Source organism: Nannobrachium achirus, assembly GCF_963921795.1.
Source record: "Nannobrachium achirus genome assembly, chromosome: 10".
In the NCBI taxonomy this organism is placed as follows: domain Eukaryota; kingdom Metazoa; phylum Chordata; class Actinopteri; order Myctophiformes; family Myctophidae; genus Nannobrachium; species Nannobrachium achirus.
The window spans coordinates 63671114-63692141 of NC_137819.1; the positions used below are offsets into that span (position 1 = coordinate 63671114).

The 21028-nt window shown below is 42.7% G+C and overlaps 1 protein-coding gene across 1 annotated transcript; it reads left to right on the forward strand.

Moving 5' to 3' along the window:
- The first annotated feature begins 1358 nt into the window (after positions 1-1358).
- LOC308293448 (uncharacterized protein) lies at positions 1359-18942 on the forward strand. The gene is made up of 4 exons (XM_080735979.1): positions 1359-1500; positions 3186-3269; positions 5226-5290; positions 11104-18942. The coding sequence occupies exon 4, from the start codon at positions 11526-11528 to the stop codon at positions 18846-18848; it is 7323 nt and encodes a 2440-aa protein (XP_080592105.1). The 5' UTR covers positions 1359-1500; positions 3186-3269; positions 5226-5290; positions 11104-11525; the 3' UTR covers positions 18849-18942.
- Positions 18943-21028: the final 2086 nt, after the last annotated feature.

The window sequence follows — 21028 nt, forward strand, 5'->3', positions numbered from 1 at the left end:
CTGTGGCCTTAAGCTAGATGCAGAATAGACAAACAGTTTCCCAACAGGTCTGTGGCCTTAAGCTAGATGCAGAATAGATAAACCCAAACTCGTCTGTGGCCTTAAGCTAGATGCAGAATAGACAAACAGTTTCCCAACAGGTCTGTGGCCTTAAGCTAGATGCAGAATAGATAAACCCAAACTCGTTTCCCAACAGGTCTGTGGCCTTAAGCTAGATGCAGAATAGACAAACAGTTTCCCAACAGGTCTGTGGCCTTAAGCTAGATGCAGAATAGACAAACAGTTTCCCAACAGGTCTGTGGCCTTAAGCTAGATGCAGAATAGACAAACAGTTTCCCAACAGGTCTGTGGCCTTAAGCTAGATGCAGAATAGACAAACAGTTTCCCAACAGGTCTGTGGCCTTAAGCTAGATGCAGAATAGATAAACATCTAATCTTTGCTTCTACGTCATCGGCTCAAGCCAATCACAGACCGGATATATATATATATATATATATTTATATTTATATTTATATATATATATATATATATATATATATAGGGTTAGGGTTATATATATATATAAATATAGATTTGGATGGCCCCGGCCTGTAGTAACTCTGAAGACACCCTGTTGAGGACCCCTGATCTACAAGTTGACAACTGAGAAGAGAGACCTTGTACCAGTGAACTGTACCATCATGAAACTGTACCTTTTCCTACATGCAAACGTCTAATAAAGTCTTCAATCAATCAATCAATCAATCAATCAATCAATCAATCAATCAATCAATCAATCAATCCACGATTACTGGGCGGGTCATACAAAACATGAAAGGTCTGTGACTTATTTTTTAATAATAAATAATTTGTATTTTATGAAGTGATATTTCTTTTTTATTTAATGGATATTTATTGTTAATTAAATGTTACAATGTATTTCTTAATTTTGAATAATAAATAAATTGTATTTTACAAAGCGATCTTTTTATTATTTAATGAATAAAAGTGATCTTTTTATTATTTAATGGATAAAAATGATCTTCTTTATTATTTAATGGATATTTATTGATAATTCAATGTTAAAATCTATATCTAATCTATCCAGAAGAGTAACATTGGTTATGCTACTGTTTATTCATTAATTTTTAAACAGGACAGTAAAAGTAAAAAAAAATAACACTTTCCTGTATACTCCCAAAATAAATCATAAAATCGCAATAAACCTTGAGACGGGACTACAAGCTCACAATGCACTATTTTTGGTAGATACACTTCCTTCTACGTCATTGGCTCAAGCCAATCACAGACCGGAATTCCAGGGTTCTTTGGCTGATTCTAGAAGCTTCTGAGGACACGCCCCCTCAGACTGCTTTACGCTGTCGTGCTGTTTGTTTGGTGTTGACTACGAGACAGACACTACACAGAGAGCTTTTGCTACTATTTTCCAGCGATTCCATTTGATTTACTTGGATATTGTTACATCTTTCCTTTTCCCCGCAGGACCCTACAACACTGAGGTAATTAACTTTCTTTAACATGATCATTTCTTTTTGTTCTGCGTCGTGTTTAAGCTAACGTTAGCTTGATAGCAAACGGCCAAGTTGTATAAACTAACTCGAAAGCAGCGCTAATGCCTTTGCCGTCGTCTAAATGAAGCTAACGTTAGGTTAGCTTTCTAGTTCGTTATAAAGTTGAGTCCTGCCCCGGGCGTTTGCCGTTAAAACGGCTGAAAAAGTACTTTTGCAAGTTGACGGCTATGAGCAAACTGCTGTTGTTTTATTGTGAAAGACAGCACCGTTTCCGCCCAGAACAAACCCGTATAACTTAACACGACCATTTAACACTGCACGCTGGTTAGTTGGCTTAACATTGAACATCCCGTTCAATTTTCAAATTAAAATAATTTGACAATGCAAACACAAACCACGTGCTGGCATATATCCCTGTGTATGCACGTTCTCGCCCATGGCCATTATGGAAAGCGCTGTTCTTCTGTGTGTGTGTGTGTGTGTGTGTGTGTGTGTGTGTGTGTGTGTGTGTGTGTGTGTGTGTGTGTGTGTGTGTGTGTGTGTGTGTGCGTGCGTGTGCGTGTGCGTGCGTGATTTAACCACTTAATGTCTTATGGGCACACTGCAGCACAATGCATTATACACATTTTTAAATGGCATGTACAGTACAAATATTTGAAGAATATTTGTGGTGCCATGGCACGGGACCCCTAGGGGGTCCTCAGAGTTACTACAGGGGGTCCTCCAAATCTTTGTGTGATAGAATCTTTTTTTTTCTCCTTTTTATATTAACCACTTGAACCCTAATGTCCATATTCTGAGAACTTTAGCCAAAAAATAGCAGATCTACAAGCTCCACAATTGTGAGCTTGTAGATCAGCTATATGGAATCTATGATAAGGTTGTGGGGGTCCCTGCTTCATCTCTCTCTCAACTAAGGGGTCCTTGGCCTGAAAATGTTGAAGACCCCTGGTTTGTTGTGAGCTTGTAGATCAGCTATATGGAATCTATGATAAGGTTGTGGGGGTCCCTGCTTCATCTCTCTCTCAACTAAGGGGTCCTTGGCCTGAAAATGTTGAAGACCCCTGGTTTGTTGTGAGCTTGTAGATCAGCTATATGGAATCTATGATAAGGTTGTGGGGGTCCCTGCTTCATCTCTCTCTCAACTAAGGGGTCCTTGGCCTGAAAACGTTGAAGACCCCTGGTTTGTTGTGAGCTTGTAGATCAGCTATATGGAATCTATGATAAGGTTGTGGGGGTCCCTGCTTCATCTCTCTCTCAACTAAGGGGTCCTTGGCCTGAAAACGTTGAAGACCCCTGGTTTGTTGTGAGCTTGTAGATCAGCTATATGGAATCTATGATAAGGTTGTGGGGGTCCCTGCTTCATCTCTCTCTCAACTAAGGGGTCCTTGGCCTGAAAACGTTGAAGACCCCTGGTTTAGACTGATGCTAGGTAGTTTGAGATCATGGTAGTTTCTTGATGCACTAGGCTGTCTCAGCATTCTATAAACAGTATGTCATTACCTTGTTTATTGTACATTTCTGTCAATTATATCTGCTAAATGCCCAAATTTAATTTCAAATGTGACTGAGAAACTTTCCAATACAATAAATGTCAGTATGTAAATCAATAACATAAGTATCTATAGTTTAACTTTGTTTCTAACAATCAGTATGTTTGAAATTATTTTCAGCTGTGACCGGTGTTCTGTTCTTTTGGTGGACTACTGGACACAGCTGTTGTTGACGGGTGGACCATCCCAGACGGACACTGCAAGGTGTGTTTAACTGGACCAACCTGATGCAAATCAAACTGTTTCAGATGTAACCGCGATGTCCCTGTCTCTGCAGATCAACTCATCCATGAGAAATGTGCATGCACAGTTTAGTTTACGCTTTACAGTTTAGGCATTTAGCAGACCCTTTTAAACCAAAGCGACTTACAATATGCAGGTAATACACATCACTATAATAAGTACAAGATAATATGTCAGTACATTAACAACAATACAGCAATATAATACATGCTAAAAAACAATAACATAGTTAGACCACGCATCTAATTAAATTAAAAACTTGAAAAACCTAAAATAAATGCTATCTAGCTTCATGTATAGTCATTGGTCATTGAGGGAAGGGGAGTGTTACAGTAGTGCTATGGGATTTAGGTGGAGTCTGAAGAGGTGTGTCTTCAGTCCACGGTGGAAGCTAGGAAGTGAGACTGTTGTTGTAAGTGCGACAGGGAGTTTATTCCACAGTTTGGGGGCCAGGAAGGCAAACTGTCTAGGACGAGTGGATTTTTGTCCTGGGGTTTTTAGCGAGGGTTCTGTCAGCATCCCAGCATGCACAACAGTGGATTTTAGTGTGTAGAGCAGGGGTTTTCAAAGTGGGTGACGGGGCACCGCAACGGCAGTCCAGGGGTGCCGCGAGATCATTTGATAATATTTGGACACTTAAAATATTTAGTACAAAGTTATTTTCATATAGTTCTAACCAAAATGGCTATTATCTCAACGTTTTCCTCACCACATAATCACTAAAATATCATTACTGCAGGCAGTAACCTCTGTCGCACAAAACTAGTGAAAACAGCCGATCTACAAGCACACAACGCCGCGCTGACAACTCCAGGTTCATACAAGGCATTTTGAGCTTGTAGATCTGCTATTTTGAAAATGCGAACCACTGTACGAATTGAGCTTTTATGTAGACAACAACTGGCTGCTGTCATAAATCTGCATTGCGGTAAAAACTCATTGGCTAACGGAAAAAAATGCTATGCTCCTGTGTGCAAAGGCCCTTACAAACAAAGTTTGTAAAGTTGTACCACTGGCAAATCCATTTGCATTAGCTTACTGTTTTAACTGACTGTCACAATCAAATATTTGAGCAAATGTTGTCTCTGCCAGGCCAAAGGCATGGCAGAGAATATTTTTTGCACCCTGTCCATCCATGTGTCTGTGGACTGCTAATCTCTGGTACCGATCAACATGAAACCGTGCACACACTCCATAGATGCCATAACAGAACCACAACATGATACATGACTGTTTCCCACTGCCCCAAATGTTTCACATAGGCCCGTGGTTCTCAACCTGTGTGTCGGGACCCCCAGGGGGATCCCCAAATTATTTTGGGGGGTCTCTAGATGATTAACTGAATGTGCAGCATTGTTTTCTCACTCAACAGTAAACAAACCAAAGTTTAAGGGAATAGAGGGTATCTGCACATTTCTAAAGTGACAATTTAATGACTTTTTAATACTCCTAAAATGTCAAATTAAACGTTGGCCAAATTGTCAAATATTAGAGACAGAAATTGTGAAAATAGCTGATCTACATGCTCACAGCATGTAGATCGGCTATTTTCACAATATACAAAGTGCTTGTCAGGGTGGGGGGTCCCCAGTTTAAATATGATTTCACAATATAACCGTGTTATACAAAGTGCTTGTCAGGGTGGGGGGTCCCCAGTTAATTATGATTATTTTGGGGGTCACGGCCTGAAAAGGTTGAGAACCACTGCCTTAGAGCACCACCAGAAGGCTGGTTTCTTCATATCACTTCTTTTGACATAACTCCTACTGATCTTGTGCAAACATGCACAATCCCACGAGGCAGAAGAACAACCTCTTGGTTAATGGTACTAACAGTGTATGTTAGTATGTACATCAAAGTGTCTTTGGTTTAAATTTGATGTGTCTAAAATACAGTGTTTTCTAAATCATTTTTCAGCTGTGGGTGACCGATCCTGTTCCATTGGTTGACTCCTGACCAGAGGGTTACCTGACTTCTGCAAGGTATGATAAAATAACCAATTTCACACATGTTCAAACTTGACCATTTCAAATCTTAACTATGTCATATGGCAAATGGAAATTATCTTGGGGTCCATCTATTGAGGCACAAGAGTGAGTATAGTCTTATGTTCAATACAACACTAGAATGACAAACGGCTGTTGTTAGAACAACAGTTAGACAGACACAAAACTGAACGTAGACGTATTTCGCTCTGGGAGCATATTTTCAAACATGCACAAGATATCTAGGACCCGAACACCATCTTCCACTTGCCAAAAAAACTACTTTTATTTGGAAGGCAACGTTTCGGTCCTTCTTCAGGCATCTGGTCTAGGAGCATATAAAAAGGAAGTAGAGACGACACAGTTGTTTAGAGTCTTTGTGGAACATGGCTCAAATACAGCAGTGACGTGAGCCAGCATGCTCAATCACTTTACAGTTAAAACTACTGTTCATTGTTGTCAAAGCAGATGGAAATTTGAAAGCCTCGTTGTGAGCTTGCAGATCTGCCTATTTGCCTTGGTTTTCTTTTTTCGACAGCGAGTCATTAAGTTGTTCTTAATAAAAAAATGCTCAGCTTAGGCAGCAAGAATTGTAGACAGGCAGTCATTGCTGCTGACCCCCACACTATTAACCGTAAAGCAGAGAACTGATTTCATGTACTAGATCAGGAGTCTTCAACAGGAGGCCTGGGACCCCTAGGGGGTCCTCAGAGTTACTACAGGGGGCCACCAAATCTTTGTGTGATAGGATCATGTGTTTTGCGTTAAAGGGGTCAGAAACCCCGCCTCTTTATTTGTTTTATCAGACTTGAGATATGAAAAGATTTCTAAAATGTAGGCGTGGTTATCTGCCGTTGTGGGGGCGAGGGGCGGAGTAATGCGTCTTCTATCAGAATCAGAGAGAGACAGAGCGAAGCTGTCAGCAGTGGGCACTGGGCAGTTGCTGTTCCATTTCGGAAACATTTTTTAAAACCAGCCATTGGAGGTGTAAAAAGTATAAAGATTCGGCAACTCCAGGTTACATAACTAATTTAAATGTGCAGGTATTTTACAAACAAGCTGTCTGAGCTTTTATCCAGCTATGGACCACGGAACCAGTGAAGAATGGACGCTACTAGGCTATCACTATAGCTATTTGCTGTGTAGTGTGTGTGTGTGTGTGTGTGTGTGTGTGTGAGTGACTGTGTGTGTGTGTGTGTGTGTGTGTGTGTTGTGACAGTGCGCGCACACACACATCGTCCACACACGAAAACTAGCAGATCTACAAGCTCGTTGTGAGCTTGTATATTAGCTATGTAGCTATGTAGCCTAGCTAACAGCCATAGCAGCAATAGCTTCTCAACCATGTAAACACGTTGGTTTCGGCTCTACGGCTATTTATTAGCTAGGCTACATACATAGCCGATATACAAGCTCACAGCGCGTCGCTTTCGCGACGCGTTGTGAGCTTGTAGATCTGCTGTTTTCCGTGTGTGGACGTTGTGTGTGTGCGTGCACTGTCACGACATGCACGCAAACACACACACACACACACACACACACACACACACAGGCTACACTACACAGAAAATAACACAGGCACCACACAGTGTAACTGTCCGTTGAGAGAGCCTGCTCTTCTCTCTGGCAAACAAGCATACAGTGAAACCACGCCCCCCCTTGATACGACTCTGTAAAACAAACGTTAATATTAATTAGATATGCCTACGTCACGTTACACCACAGAACATTGATAGCTAATATTTAATGAGTGGCGCGAAAGATTTCTTTTGGACCTAGAAACTGGAAGTACACAGAAATAGCTACAGAGACAGCAGAAAGCTCTGAATCCCCAAGCCTATGGGCAAATTGAACCATATCACTGCTCCCTATCACAAGTGACTCATTTATATAATATATATTTATAGAAAAGGTGATTTTGTGTTTCATGCTCCTTTAACCACTTGAACCCCCTAGCATCCCTATTCAAGTACAACATTAGCCAAAAATAGCCGATCTACAAGCTTACAAAGCCTCGCAGCGCGAGGCGTTATACGCTTGTAGATTGGCTATTTTTGGCAAGGTTTGTAGTGGGAAAAAAGAGCAGATTAAAGTATTTGACGGTTCAAGTGGTTAAATGCCTGAAAATATACAATAGGATGACAGTGCTGTCAAACAAGTCTAAGCTGTCTAAGAAATCTGTGAACAGTTTTATTCTGCAACACAATTTTATACAATATGTAGTTGTGGTACTTGCTTCATCTCTCTCAGCTAAGGGGTCCCTGGCCTGAAAACGTTGAGGACCCTGTACTAGCGCTGTCATACTGTCATGGGGTTAAAGCAGATGGAAATTTGAAAGCCTCGTTGTGAGCTTGCAGATCTGCCTATTTGCCTTGGTTTTCTTTTTTCGACAGCGAGTCATTAAGTTGTTCTTAATAAAAAAAATGCTCAGCTTAGGCAGCAAGAATTGTAGACAGGCAGTCATTGCTGCTGACCACCACACTATTAACCGTAAAGCAGAGAACTGATTTCATGTACTAGAGCAGGAGTCTTCAACAGGAGGCCTGGGAACCCTAGGGGGTCCTCAGAGTTACTACAGGGGGCCACCAAATCTTTGTGTGATAGGATCATGTGTTTTGCGTTAACCACTTGAACCCCCTAGCATCCCTATTCAAGTACAACATTAGCCAAAAATAGCCGATCTACAAGCTTACAAAGCCTCGCAGCGCGAGGCGTTATACGCTTGTAGATCGGCTATTTTTGGCAAGGTTTGTAGTGGGAAAAAAGAGCAGATTAAAGTATTTGATGGTTCAATTGGTTAAATGCCTGAAAATATACAATAGGATGACAGTGCTGTCAAACAAGTGTAAGCTGTCTAAGAAATCTGTGAACAGTTTTATTCTGCAACACAATTTTATACAATATGTAGTTGTGGTACTTGCTTCATCTCTCTCTCAGCTAAGGGGTCCCTGGCCTGAAAACGTTGAAGACCCTGTACTAGCGCTGTCATACTGTCATGGGGTTAAAGCAGATGGAAATTTGAAAGCCTCGTTGTGAGCTTGCAGATCTGCCTATTTGCCTTGGTTTTCTTTTTTCGACAGCGAGTCATTAAGTTGTTCTTAATAAAAAAATCACACCCGTGTGAACTGAGCGGTGGTATGAGTTGCACTATTACTGCACACACACACACACACACACACACACACACACACACTAGCAAATGGTTGTCTCTGCCAGGCCAAAAGCCATGGCCCAGAATATTCTGGTTCAAAATAACCAATTTCAGATGTACAGTAACTATGTAAATGTGGCAAATGGAAATTGTCTCGTGGTCCATTTCGGTGTCAATGTTTAAGCAGCCATTACCAATACATACAGTATATTCTATGTCACTTCACCCATTTAGGCTTAAGGTTGATTCTAAAATTGCCTTGTAAATCCCGACTTGAGTTTTCAGGGGATCTAAATTGAATCATACATGTATATCACCATAAGCTGATAGTGGTTACCGGTTGGCCAACTTGAACTGCTCCCAGAGTGCAGTCCGCCAGCTAGGATATGTAGATGCAGAGGACTAACTTCATGTACTAGAGGTTTGTTTCACACGTCTCACAGCCAATCCAACCCATATGTCTGAGTCATAATGTCAGGGGCTTTGTTAAATTACCTGTTGTACCCATCCATGTTCCTTTTATTATATGGCCATCTTTTGGCATGTCCATATCTATTGGCCACTGCTGATTTTGATGTCGATTTATAACCTGATCTCCATATATGCCTATATACTGTATGGGCGTATAATTTACCATGGAAAGGTTGGCTGCCAACTCTGGGCTAATGCAATGCTTTTTGAGCTTGTAGATCTGCTATTTTGTACATGTGGCCTGTGTTTTACTATGTAGAGCATGGTTTCCCTTTAATTTATCATGGAAATGTTGTCTGACAATTCTGGGCTAATGCAATGCTTTTTGAGCTTGTAGATCTGTTATTTCCGACATTTGACCTGTAGTATGAATTAGTGAGCGACCGATATGGCCTTATTTGGGCATATCGGTTTATATCGGTATCGGTGAAATTTCCCTCCAATATAAAAATAAATAAATAAAAACCTGGCCTCTGTGGACTGGTGAATGGAAGTGGCAATGACATATTTTGTCCAGCAGAGGGCACCATTCCTTCACACTGGGGTGTGTGTGTGTGTGTGTGTGTGTGTGTGTGTGCGTGTGCGTGTGTGTGTGTGTGTCACAACAGTGTGTAAATACTTTACTTACTATTGCTGGGTTTATTACTGTAGTTTAACAACTTAGATTGGGTCCAGGGTAGCAGCCGCGGGTTTTACAACAGTTTTACATCCACAGTTTAGAAGGACATTCTGGACAGAAGCTCTTGCGGTGATGTCATGCTTCACAATTCAACTTTGTCTTTAATATGCTTATCCAATAAATGTACAAGCATTCAGCATTATATGGTCGCTAGTTATGCCACATGTTTAGAGATAATCTGATGAAGCCTTTTACATTATAACATGTAATCATAACGCATCTTAGCCTGTAGTTGTATTGGGGTCGAGTCACTTCACACCAGCCTGCATTAACATTGGAATGAGTCTCAGTGCATAATGGTCTGCTAACTCCAGTTTTAGCGAGATGCGTGTCAAACATTAACATAACGACCCCCAAACAATCACCAATACAACACTGCTTTTTAACGAATAAAGGATGCAAGGAAGTTAAATGAACTAAATTATTGAGTTGACTCGCTTATGGAAAGATACAAGGTTCACTCGGACTCTACTTCAACCAACATAATGATATGCTCAGTTCAGCCATAAAACGGTGTTGCCTCAAAAATAGCAGATCTACAAGCTCACAACACGTCTATCCATGACGCATTACGAATGTTTAAGTCTGCTCATACATTTCCTCCCGGATATACTACTGAGTGTGGTGTTGCCTCAAAAATAGCAGATCTTCAAGCTCACAACAAGTCTATCCATGACGCATTACGAATGTTTAAGTCTGCTCATACATTTCCTCCCGGATATACTACTGAGTGTCTAGTCCAATCAGAATGCACAGTAAAACACTCGCTCAGCCAATAGGTGACTATTATTTCTCAAACCTCAAGGCTTTCAACACAGCGGTTTTAATGATTTATTAGATTAAAAATATACAGAATAAGAATAACAAGTAGGCGAAAGAAACAATCTCACATTATGTTGAGATTGAGATTATGTCAAAATGGGCACCTACCCGGTCGGACAACCTGGTAGCAAACTTCAACTGCCCGACCATTTTATTTACCTACCCTGGGCAGTCGGCAATTGTTGGCGTCAATCCCTGTATTAATGTTGTCAAATGGACATTGTCTTGGGGTCCATCTATTCTCAGTGTTTAAGGAGCAATTACAAAAACATAACAGTATATCGTATGTTGCTTCACCCATTTAGGACTGACGTAGATTCTAAAAATACCTTGCAAAATCCTCACCTAAGTTTTTAGGGGTTCTAAATTGACCCATAAATATATATCATTAGCTGATGGTGGTTACTGGTTGGCCATCCCTAAGACGGATCTCTGCAAAACATTTTTGCTTGTATTACCCAACAGATTTTGTTCTAACTAAGACGTAACAACACTAGTATCTGCACATCTGTCATTGCAGTAGCAGGAACGTTGGCCCCAAGCCCCAATCTGTTCACAGGTTGTGCAATGTTGAGGCTTGATATTCTTCACATAATTTGGCCATTGGAAAACCCTGATGTGCAGCAATAATGTGTCTTCAGTTTAACTTATGTGTCTAAAATACTGTATTTTAAAAATTATTTTCAGCTGTGGGTGCACTGGCGCGGACTTATCCTGCTCTATTCGTCGACACGGCGGTGGTTGACTGACCGACTACCCAGTCTGCGACTACTGCAAGCCAAGGTATGTTTATTTATTTATTTATTTTGTACTAGTGTTCATCAGATCTGAAGAGCTCCATTAGTGTCTTCATATTTAACGGTAAGTTGATTTGTTTAGAGTGAAGTCAGTTATATTGTTTATATATCCAACGTCCCATTGCGCAGAAGGTGTGCAGCAGTTCCACTGCCACATCTACAAGCTCACAACGGTTGCATCTGCGACGCAACGTGTTCTCCGGAAGTGTCCCATACATAATTCTACAGCACATTCGCGTGGAATCGCGTGCATAGGTTTGGAATAAATCGTAAACAAGTTCATAGCTAGATATCACATTGCATTGCGACATCATGCCTCAGCGGAAGAAGAGATCTATTGCTGCAAAGAATAGATGGGCCACCAAACATTCAAAATCCCCAGAATACAACTGCATGGAAGTTGATGAAGGGAAACAAATATTTAGCCCGGTCATGGACAATTTGGCACAAACGTCTCAACAACATGCACAGTGTGAAGTTGAGGAACCGCACAGCAGTGTGGAAGCCATGGACCTTTCCAACAATGACCCTGTACAACAGACCGACATCCCAGCACCCTCGGTGATATCTGTTGTGGAAGCCATGGACCTTTCCAAAGATGACCTTGTACAACAGACCGACATCCCAGCACCCTTGCTGATATCTGTTGTAGAAGCCATGGACCTTTCCAACGATGACCCTGTACAACAGAGTGACATCCCAGCACCCTCTGTGATATCTGTGCGGGCATCCAAAAGCCAGAATGATCTTTCCTTTTCCAATATGTCAAGGAATAAGCAGTGCACATGCATGGCCCTGACATTTTTGGCACACCAACATGAAGGTCGTGACATTAAGCGTAATGATCTCGACAAGATATTGGACAAGGGAGACCGGCTGTACAAAAGGACCATAACAAAACTAAAGAAAGACAAACTGTTCAACTCCAACTTTTTGAGTATGGAAGAAATACCCCTGACTGTTCAAACACAACGCAAGAAGTACTCCGTGACTAAATATAATGTAGAGATGGGCTACATGAGAGATGACGGAGAAACTCACCGACGCAATTGGTGGCTGAATCTACAGAATAGACTTCAGTGCCTGTCGGTAGATGTCAATTATGCACTGCTGACAGTATCACCATACACCATTGCTGTCTTTAGAGACAGGTCTGGAAGATATGGACTGTTTGACTCCCATGCCAGAAGTGCTGATGGCCTACCTTTGCCTCGATGGAGAGGAGGAAAATGTGTCATGATGACTTTCACTCACTTGGATGATCTGATTGCTAAGATTGAAGAGCTAAATCAATCCTTGCATTCCATAGCGATTGACAGAATGCAGTTCGATTTCATGCCTGTAACATTTGAACAGACAAATTCTCCGTCACCCCATCTGACTAGCGAGGATGAAAGTGACACTGGACCATCGTGCTCTAAACATTCAAGCTCCAAGTCTCCTTTGCAGTCAGGCATTTTATCATCCAAATTGAATAGCGAGGATGAAAATGACACTGGACCATCAAGCACTAAACATTCAAGCTCCAAGTCTCCTTTGCAGTCAGGCATTGTATCATCCAAATTGACTAAAGAGAGACGAAGAAAACAGAAGAGGAGGGAAACTTCACAGAAAACTCCTGAGGCAAAACGAAGCAAAATTAATACAGATTTCAGGACCAGGAAAAATGAATACATGAAGAAGTATAGGGCTAGGAGATGCATTTACGATGTAGAATTCAAGGCTAAGCAAAAACGACAAAAGAGCACATACTTCCGAAGAAGATATATCAAAGATGTTTCTTTCAGAGAGAAGCACAATACATATGCCACGACATATGTCAACAAGAAGTTCCGTGAAGACCTGGTGTTCAGAGAGAAGCACAAGACATATGTCAACAAGAGGTTCCGAGAAGACCTGGTGTTCAGAGAGAAGCACAAGACATATGTCAACAAGAGGTTCCAAGAACACCTGGTGTTCAAAGAGAAGCACAAGACATATGTCAACAAGAGGTTCCAAGACGACCCGGAGTTCAGGGCAAAACACACCCAACATATGAGGTTGTACATGTCCCACAAATGCGAAACGGACAAATACTTTAAGTTGCGCCGTGACATCCGCGCTGCGTATAAAATAAAACGCAGGTACAAGGCGTTATGTCAAGTCCTGCTCAGACTGAGACATGATGAGAAGAAGAGGGAAGCTGAAAAAGCGTCTAGGGAGGCTGAAGCTACTTCTGAAGAAGCAATGAAAGCTGAAGCTGCGAAACAGCGTAGCCTGGAAGAAATCGCTATAGCAGATTTCCAGGAAGACATCAAATATGGCCCTACTTATGTGTGCACAACGTGCCATCGGGCACTTTTCTCGGAATCTGTGTACCGTTGCCGTCGTTCCAAGTTCACACAGAAGCGAAAGCTGGTTGCTGCCTGCTTGACAGGCAAATACGTCCATTCGTGTGACGATCAATGTGGAGGCCCGCAAGCCTGCACTGTACCCGAAGAAAGGCGTCACGAGTGGATATGCAAGAATTGTCACGACACCCTACGGGCTGGAAGAATGCCAGCCTTGGCTGTCGCAAACAATTTAGAGCTAGCACCCATTCCCCCAGAACTCAGTGATCTGAATGTGCTGGAAAGGCAACTCTTAGCTTTGGCCATACCGTTTGCCAAGATTCTCACACTTCCTAAAGGCAAACAGGGAGCTGTACTTGGTGCTGTGGTGTGTGTGCCATCACGGGTGCAAACCACAATAAACGCCTTACCGAGAAGGCTCGGCTCATCCGGACTGTACCGAATGAAGCTAAAGCGACGTCTGCGGTTCAAAGGCCATCATTTGTCTCACATTGTTAATATGAGGAAGGTTGTACGGGGCGCGAGGACACTCAAAGTGACTCACCCAGGCTACACAGCGGTCACAATCGATGATGACGACAATGTGGAGGGCCAGGTTGAAAATCTGCCCGCCGACGAAGTCATGGACAGTTGTGATGAGGCTGAAATGATGGAAGTAGCGGATTCTGCTGAAGCTCTCGACGCATCGCAGGCAGTGGATCAAGATCCCCCCAGTGTTGAAGATGAGCAAGATGCGCTGAGACCTGGACATGGCCTAGACAGTTGCTTGGAGGCAGATGACATAGCACAAGAAATGATGACCTATGGTGATGGCATATTTAGCATTGCCCCCGCCGAAGGCAACAGGCCTGTCAGCTACAGCACTGTCCCTAACCTCGAAGCGCAGGCCTTCCCTACTTTGTTTCCAACTGGAGCAAACACGTTGGATGTGAAGAGAAGGGTCCGTCTGTCCCCGAGCCGTTACTTCAACGCAAGACTTTTCAATGTTGACGGTCGTTTCGCTAGAGACCAAAGCTTTTGCTTCTTTGCACACTTTGTCTCAGAGACACATATTGCAAAAAACAGCATCTCCTTTCAGTTAAAGAAGGGAAAACCTTTAACCAATGATGGTCGCAGGATCACCAACAAGATGTTGAAAGACAAGCGTGAAGTCGAGAGACTGGTCAGAAGCAAAGACGCAACACGATTCATGTCACCAATTCGAGGGACTCCAGCTTACTGGCACAAGACGATGTTGGACTTGTTTGCCATGGTCCGTCAGTTAGGACCACCAACCTTCTTTGTGACCGCAAGTGCTGCTGAGTTCAGATGGCCAGAAGTCATCATCGCAATAAAAGCACAGCAAGGCCAGATTGTGGATTGGGAAAAGTTGGACTGGAATGGGAAATGCGACATTCTCAGAAGCAACGCAGTCACAACCATGCGAATGTTTGACAAGCGAGTTAAATCCGCTTACAAAAAACTGGTACATTCAGAAGCTCTACCTTTCGGACGCGTCATCGACTGGTTCCATCGTATCGAGTTCCAAGCCAGGGGAAGCCCACATTTTCACGCGTTGATGTGGATCGACGGCGCCCCCGTCCTTGGCGTTGACTCGGATGAGAAGATCTGCGAGTTTGCAGACCGCTACATTTCGTGCCAGCTGCCTGATCCAGACGAAGATCCTGTGCTTTACCAAATTGTCCTACAGGTTCAGATGCACAGCCGAAACCATACAAAGTCCTGTAGGAAAGGTAGGAAGACATGCAGGTTTGGATTTCCAAAGCCACCAGTGGACAAAACGTGCATACTAAACCCAAAGGCGGTTGATCCAACTGCAAATGACAGTGGCACAGAAGATGAAAGTGAAGCAAACAAAGACATGGATGAAGGCGCAAACCAAAGCGCAACCAAAACAAAGGCAAAGCGTGCCGAAGGCCTTGGCAAAAAACAGACAGCAAGAGCACAAGCTGCTATGGAGAAACTCAAACCAATTTTCGACATGCTGATGGACTCTGCGTCAGGAGTGACAGACCTGTCGGACTTGCTGGCAAAGTGCAATATGACCAGCGAAGAGTACGACAGCTGTCTTGAAGACATGAGGAAGAACCGCGTCCTCCTCATGAAGCGCGGAGTGAAGGACTGCCTTGTGAACAACTACAACCCAGTTTTCCTGAAGGCCTGGAATGCTAACATGGATATCCAGTTTGTTCTGGATCACCATATTGCGATCACATACATGCTCTCCTACATTTCAAAGGCAGAACATGAGATGGGCGAACTTCTCAAACAGGTAGTGGTTGGCATCGATCCGACGCAGGTCACCGAGAGGGATGCGATGAACCAACTTGTTCACACCTATGTGAAAAACAGGCAGGTTAGCGCTCAGGAGGCAGTGGCCAGGACTTGCAGCATGCCGTTGAAGAAATGCTCCCGTGATGTTATCTTCCTCCCGACAGATGACAATGCAATGAAGATGAGTCTCCCCCTCAGCGCGCTGCGGAACAAACCAGACGACTCAGACCAAGTGTGGATGAAGGGATATCTGGACAAGTACAACGCCAGGCCCAAAACACCCGAGTTTGACAACATGTGTTTGGCAGACTTTGCGTCCAAGTACAGGGTTGTGTACGGCCAACAAGCAAAAGGCGAAGGTCGCTTGAAGTTGTCTGACAACATGGGAACCATTAAGAAGCGCGAGGGCAAAGATGCAGTTGTCAGATATGCAAAATTCTCGGAACAGAAGGAGCCAGAGAAATTCTATGGCAACTTGCTTAAAGTCTACCTGCCTCATCGCTATCAATCGACCCTCAAAACAGAAGCGTTCCCCACGTACAAGGAATTCTACGAGTCTGCGTGCGTGGAATTGCCTGGAACAGGCATGATTTATCCCGCGAAAATGATTGTTGCTGAGAACAGGAAGAGGTTCGAAAAGTACAGTCAAGCGGTGGAAGAAGCCGTGGAGGAGTTCTGGAAAAATGGCCCCGCTGAAAACGCGTGGGCCAACATTGCCCCAGAAAACGAGCTAGATCGCATGGAATGTCTTGCCGAACAAGACGAGGATCTGCTGGAAGAGGAAGAACGAGACAATGCGCCAGAGTTCAGCACTCGTGAGGTGGGTACAATTCCTGCACATAGTGTAGTGGCCCCACAATTGAGCCTAGATTTTCTGCGTGCAATGTGTCGAAACCTAAACCAGAAACAAGCCTCAGTGTTTCACTCTGTACGGGACTGGTGCTTACAGAGCGTACTTGAGCAGAACCCCGAACCGTTCCTTTTCTTTGTCACTGGAGGTGCTGGCACGGGCAAATCACACCTGATAAAGTGCATCTTCCATGAGGCAACAAGGATTCTCCGTCGACTCCCCAGACTTTATGAAGACAGAGACGCATCCATGCCCATGGTGCTGCTGTCGGCATTCACAGGAACTGCAGCGTACAACATCGGGGGGAACACACTGCACTCCCTGTTAAAGTTGCCCAGAAGCCTGAACCCACCCTACAAAGGGCTGGGAAACAGTTTGGATGATGTGAGAGCAAAGCTGGGAAATGCGGAAATCATCATCATCGATGAGATCTCGATGGTTTCAAAGCAATTGTTTACCTACGTTCACTGGAGACTGCAAGAGATCAAAGGCAGTAAGAAACCATTCGGTGGCATGTCGGTACTTGCAGTAGGTGACTTTTACCAGCTCCCTCCAACGGCAAGCGGGAAACCACTTTGCGTGTCAGAAGAAGGCAAACCGGATCTTCTGTGTGAACACTTTGAGATGGTCACGTTGACAGAAATCATGCGACAGAAGGATGACGTGCCCTATGCACAACTTCTGAATAGGTTGAGAGTCAAGAACAAGAGAGAACGACTGAGCGATGCAGACAGAGCACTCCTTGGTGAGAGACTGACTGACAGTCAACATTGTCCTAAGGATGTTTTGCACATCTTTGCAACCAACGATCAGGTTGACAAACACAACAAGGTCGCTTTGACTCGGCTCCACTCTGACATCGTTGACATACCCGCAGAAGACTACGAGAGAGACGAAATTAGTCACCGCATGGCTCGCCGCTCAGAACCCCAGAAAGGTAAACCGTACAAGGATCTTGAGGACAACTTGCAAATTGCAGAAGGCGCCCCTGTCATGATCACCAGGAACATAGACGTGGAGGATGGCCTTGTAAACGGCACATTTGGCAAGATTGATGGTGTTGACATGCGGGTCGACAGGGACGGAACTACAGTAACCAAGCTTTGGCTGGTGCTAGACAAGCCTGAAGCAGGACTGAAGTACCGGAGAACTACGCCTGGCGCCACACAGGTGTACGTCGAGAGGATGGAGGAAAACCTGAGTAACCACAAAGTGATTCGCAGGCAATTTCCCATCAAGCTGGCATATGCTTGCACGGCTCACAAAGTCCAAGGGATGACTACACAATCTGCAGTGGTTTCCTTGAAAGGGGTCTTCTTAGAAGGCATGTCCTACGTTGCCCTCAGTAGGACAACGACACTGCAAGGATTGCACATCATTGACTTTGATGAGAAGAAAATCTGGGCTGATCCTAAAATCACAGCTGCCCTGGAATCCATGAAGACTGCGTCTCTGGACGGTGTCATGCCGCTGTTGAAGTTTCGAGAGACGACAGCCCAAGCCCAAACTTTGACGATTGTCCACCACAACACTCAGAGTTTACCGGCTCACATTCAGGACCTCAAACGACACCACGAGCTGACACTTTCAGATGTCCTGTGCTTGACAGAAACTCATCTCACTGGCTCCTTTGTGGCTGACAGTCTGCAATTGGACGGCTACACCATGTTCAGCCGCAACAGACACGTGTCATATGCAAAGCTACCTGAACGTGCAGAACAGAACGGCGGTGGCGTCGCTGTGTATGTGAGGGACCATTTCCAGGCTAGTGAAAAGCGTTACCTTCACAATGTGACAAACCTTGAGTTTGTGGCAGTAAAGATCGAGTCCCCTGTCAAGCTTCTGATCGCTGCGGTGTACAGACCACCACATTATGGTAACCCATTTATGGAGAACCTGAAGGCGCTTCTGGACTCCTTGGAAGTTATGGATCACCAGCCCATCGTAGTCTGTGGAGACTTCAACGAAGACCTACTGAACGGTTTTCCTGGGCCCATAACAAGGCTTCTAGAGTCCAGAGGATATGCACAACTCATCAAGGAGGCCACCACAGAAAAGAACACGCTGTTGGATCACATGTACATCTCAAGACCACAGCAATGTCTACAGTCTGGAGTGCTACGTACATACTACAGCTATCACAATCCTGTGTATTGCGTATTGTCCACCGAAGATGACTAGTGCATAGACTGCAGGACGTGCTTGCAAACACTGGCAGCACGCAGACCTACTTTTCTACAAGCTCAACGCGTCGCGGGCTTGCAGATCGGCTACATTCCTGATGCAGAAACCTCCAGGAGTAACGAAGTTCAGGAACGCTTGGCTTCACAATAAAAGCATCGTGTCGGGCCTCTGATGTCAGTAAAATGTTCATAGCTAGGGTTAGAGTTACTTCATTGCGAATTTTGTTTCATGGAAACGCTTTGAGTTGGTTTTAAATGTGCACAATATAAATACACTCCACTAAATACACTTGACATCAAACGATAACACATAAAGCTGCCCAACAGTGGACGTCACAGATGTTAATGAGAAAGAATGAGCTCTGTTCATAATCACGCCATAACAGGCTGTGGCGCCACATAGGTCAAATCAGCCCTGTAATACATTTCTGCACAAGATGCAGCACTTACTGGGACACATAGCCCTCAAATAATGGAAATCGATTCCCCAAAACTCAAATCTGATTTGACCTACTCACCTAAACACCAACCAAATAACCAACCAACCCATTGCTTTCTGTGATTGTTGTGTACTAATCTACATTATGTAATATTTGTTTAATCAATGTACATCTTTGACATTGTAATGTTGTGTACTAATCTACATTATGTAATGTTTGTTTAATCAATGTACATCTTTGACATTGTAATGTTGTGTACTAATCTACATTATGTAATGTTTGTTTAATCAATGTACAACTTTGACCATTGTAACGTTACATGTGCTTTATCAGTAAATGTTTGAGTTGCGCGTACATTTCTTATTGTGGACTTGTTATACACTTATGTCTTTAACACTTTTCTGCTCTACAGGGGTAATTTCTGTTTCTTCATTTGTTGTTTCTTCAATTTCTGTCTTTCATGTTGATTGTGAACCGTCTGCATATTTACAAAATACTAACACTTTTTTCCCTGTTTTTCAGATGCCGTTGAGTGATTCTACAGTGCTAACAGATGTTTGAATTGTTCTGCCTTTAACCCTTTTCTACTTTTCAGGAATGTTCTTTGAAAATAATATTTCTTTGTTAATTACATTTTTGCTCTGGCTCATGGACATGTGGTACTGAATTTATATAAGCTCACATAGAATTGAGCTAATCCCTAAATTGGATAACAAAAACATGGACTAACTATCTCTAACCAAATGCCACTTTGGATTTTATACTGCCTGTTCATGACCCATCTTATATTTGCATGTGCATATTGATCATTTCTTAACCCACTGTTTGTTTTTAGGCCTGCAACACCTATTTAGACTAAATTAGTTAATCAATAACAGAATGTTAGTTACTAGTTCAATATCTTAAATTTACTCAAAAGTTAGAAATAAATATTTACAGTGGTGGTAAAAGTACTCAAATGTTTGCCTTAAAAGTAGATAGATAGATATAGTCTTCTACAAGTAAATGTTCAGTATTCCAAATTTATTTGATTAAACATACAAAAGTATTGGCATCATAATGTACAGAAAATAGCAAACGTCTAAAATATACATGCAAAATATAACACTTCACAGGTTTCAAATGCAAACAGCTAAATGGCAGATCTACCAGCTCACAACACATAGCTTTGCAATGTTTCCTGAGATTGTAGAACAGCTAATTTCAAATAGTCAACATTTAATTAGGAATGAAGTAATGTTTTGTGTTAATATTTGAAAAGAAAATAGTAACTAAACAATACCTAAATTTGTTCATCAGTTGCAGAATGTTAGTTATTATTTAAATACATTTTTCAGGAGCTTGCTTGATCGCCGTTGAGGGGTCGGTGAACCATTTTTCCCCCTGCACTCTGAAATTAGGAGGCAGGGGTTTTTCGCTTCACCCTGGAAAATCTAAAATAGGTAATGAAGGGTTAAAATATATATTTTTTGCAGTTTTGGTAACTACTACAAATGTTTAGCTTGCATAAATGTGTAGAAAAACTGTTAAAAGTATTGTCGATCAGCCATTTTCAAATAGCAAATAGTCAAAATGTAATTAAAATGTAGTGGTTAATGTATTATGTTAATAATCACAATTTGTAAATAGCAAATAGTCAAAATGTAATTGTAAATGTAGTGGTTAATGTATTATGTCAGTAATCAACATTTGTAAAGTAAAATATAATGTTTGATAAGATGTAGTGGAGTAAAAGTAA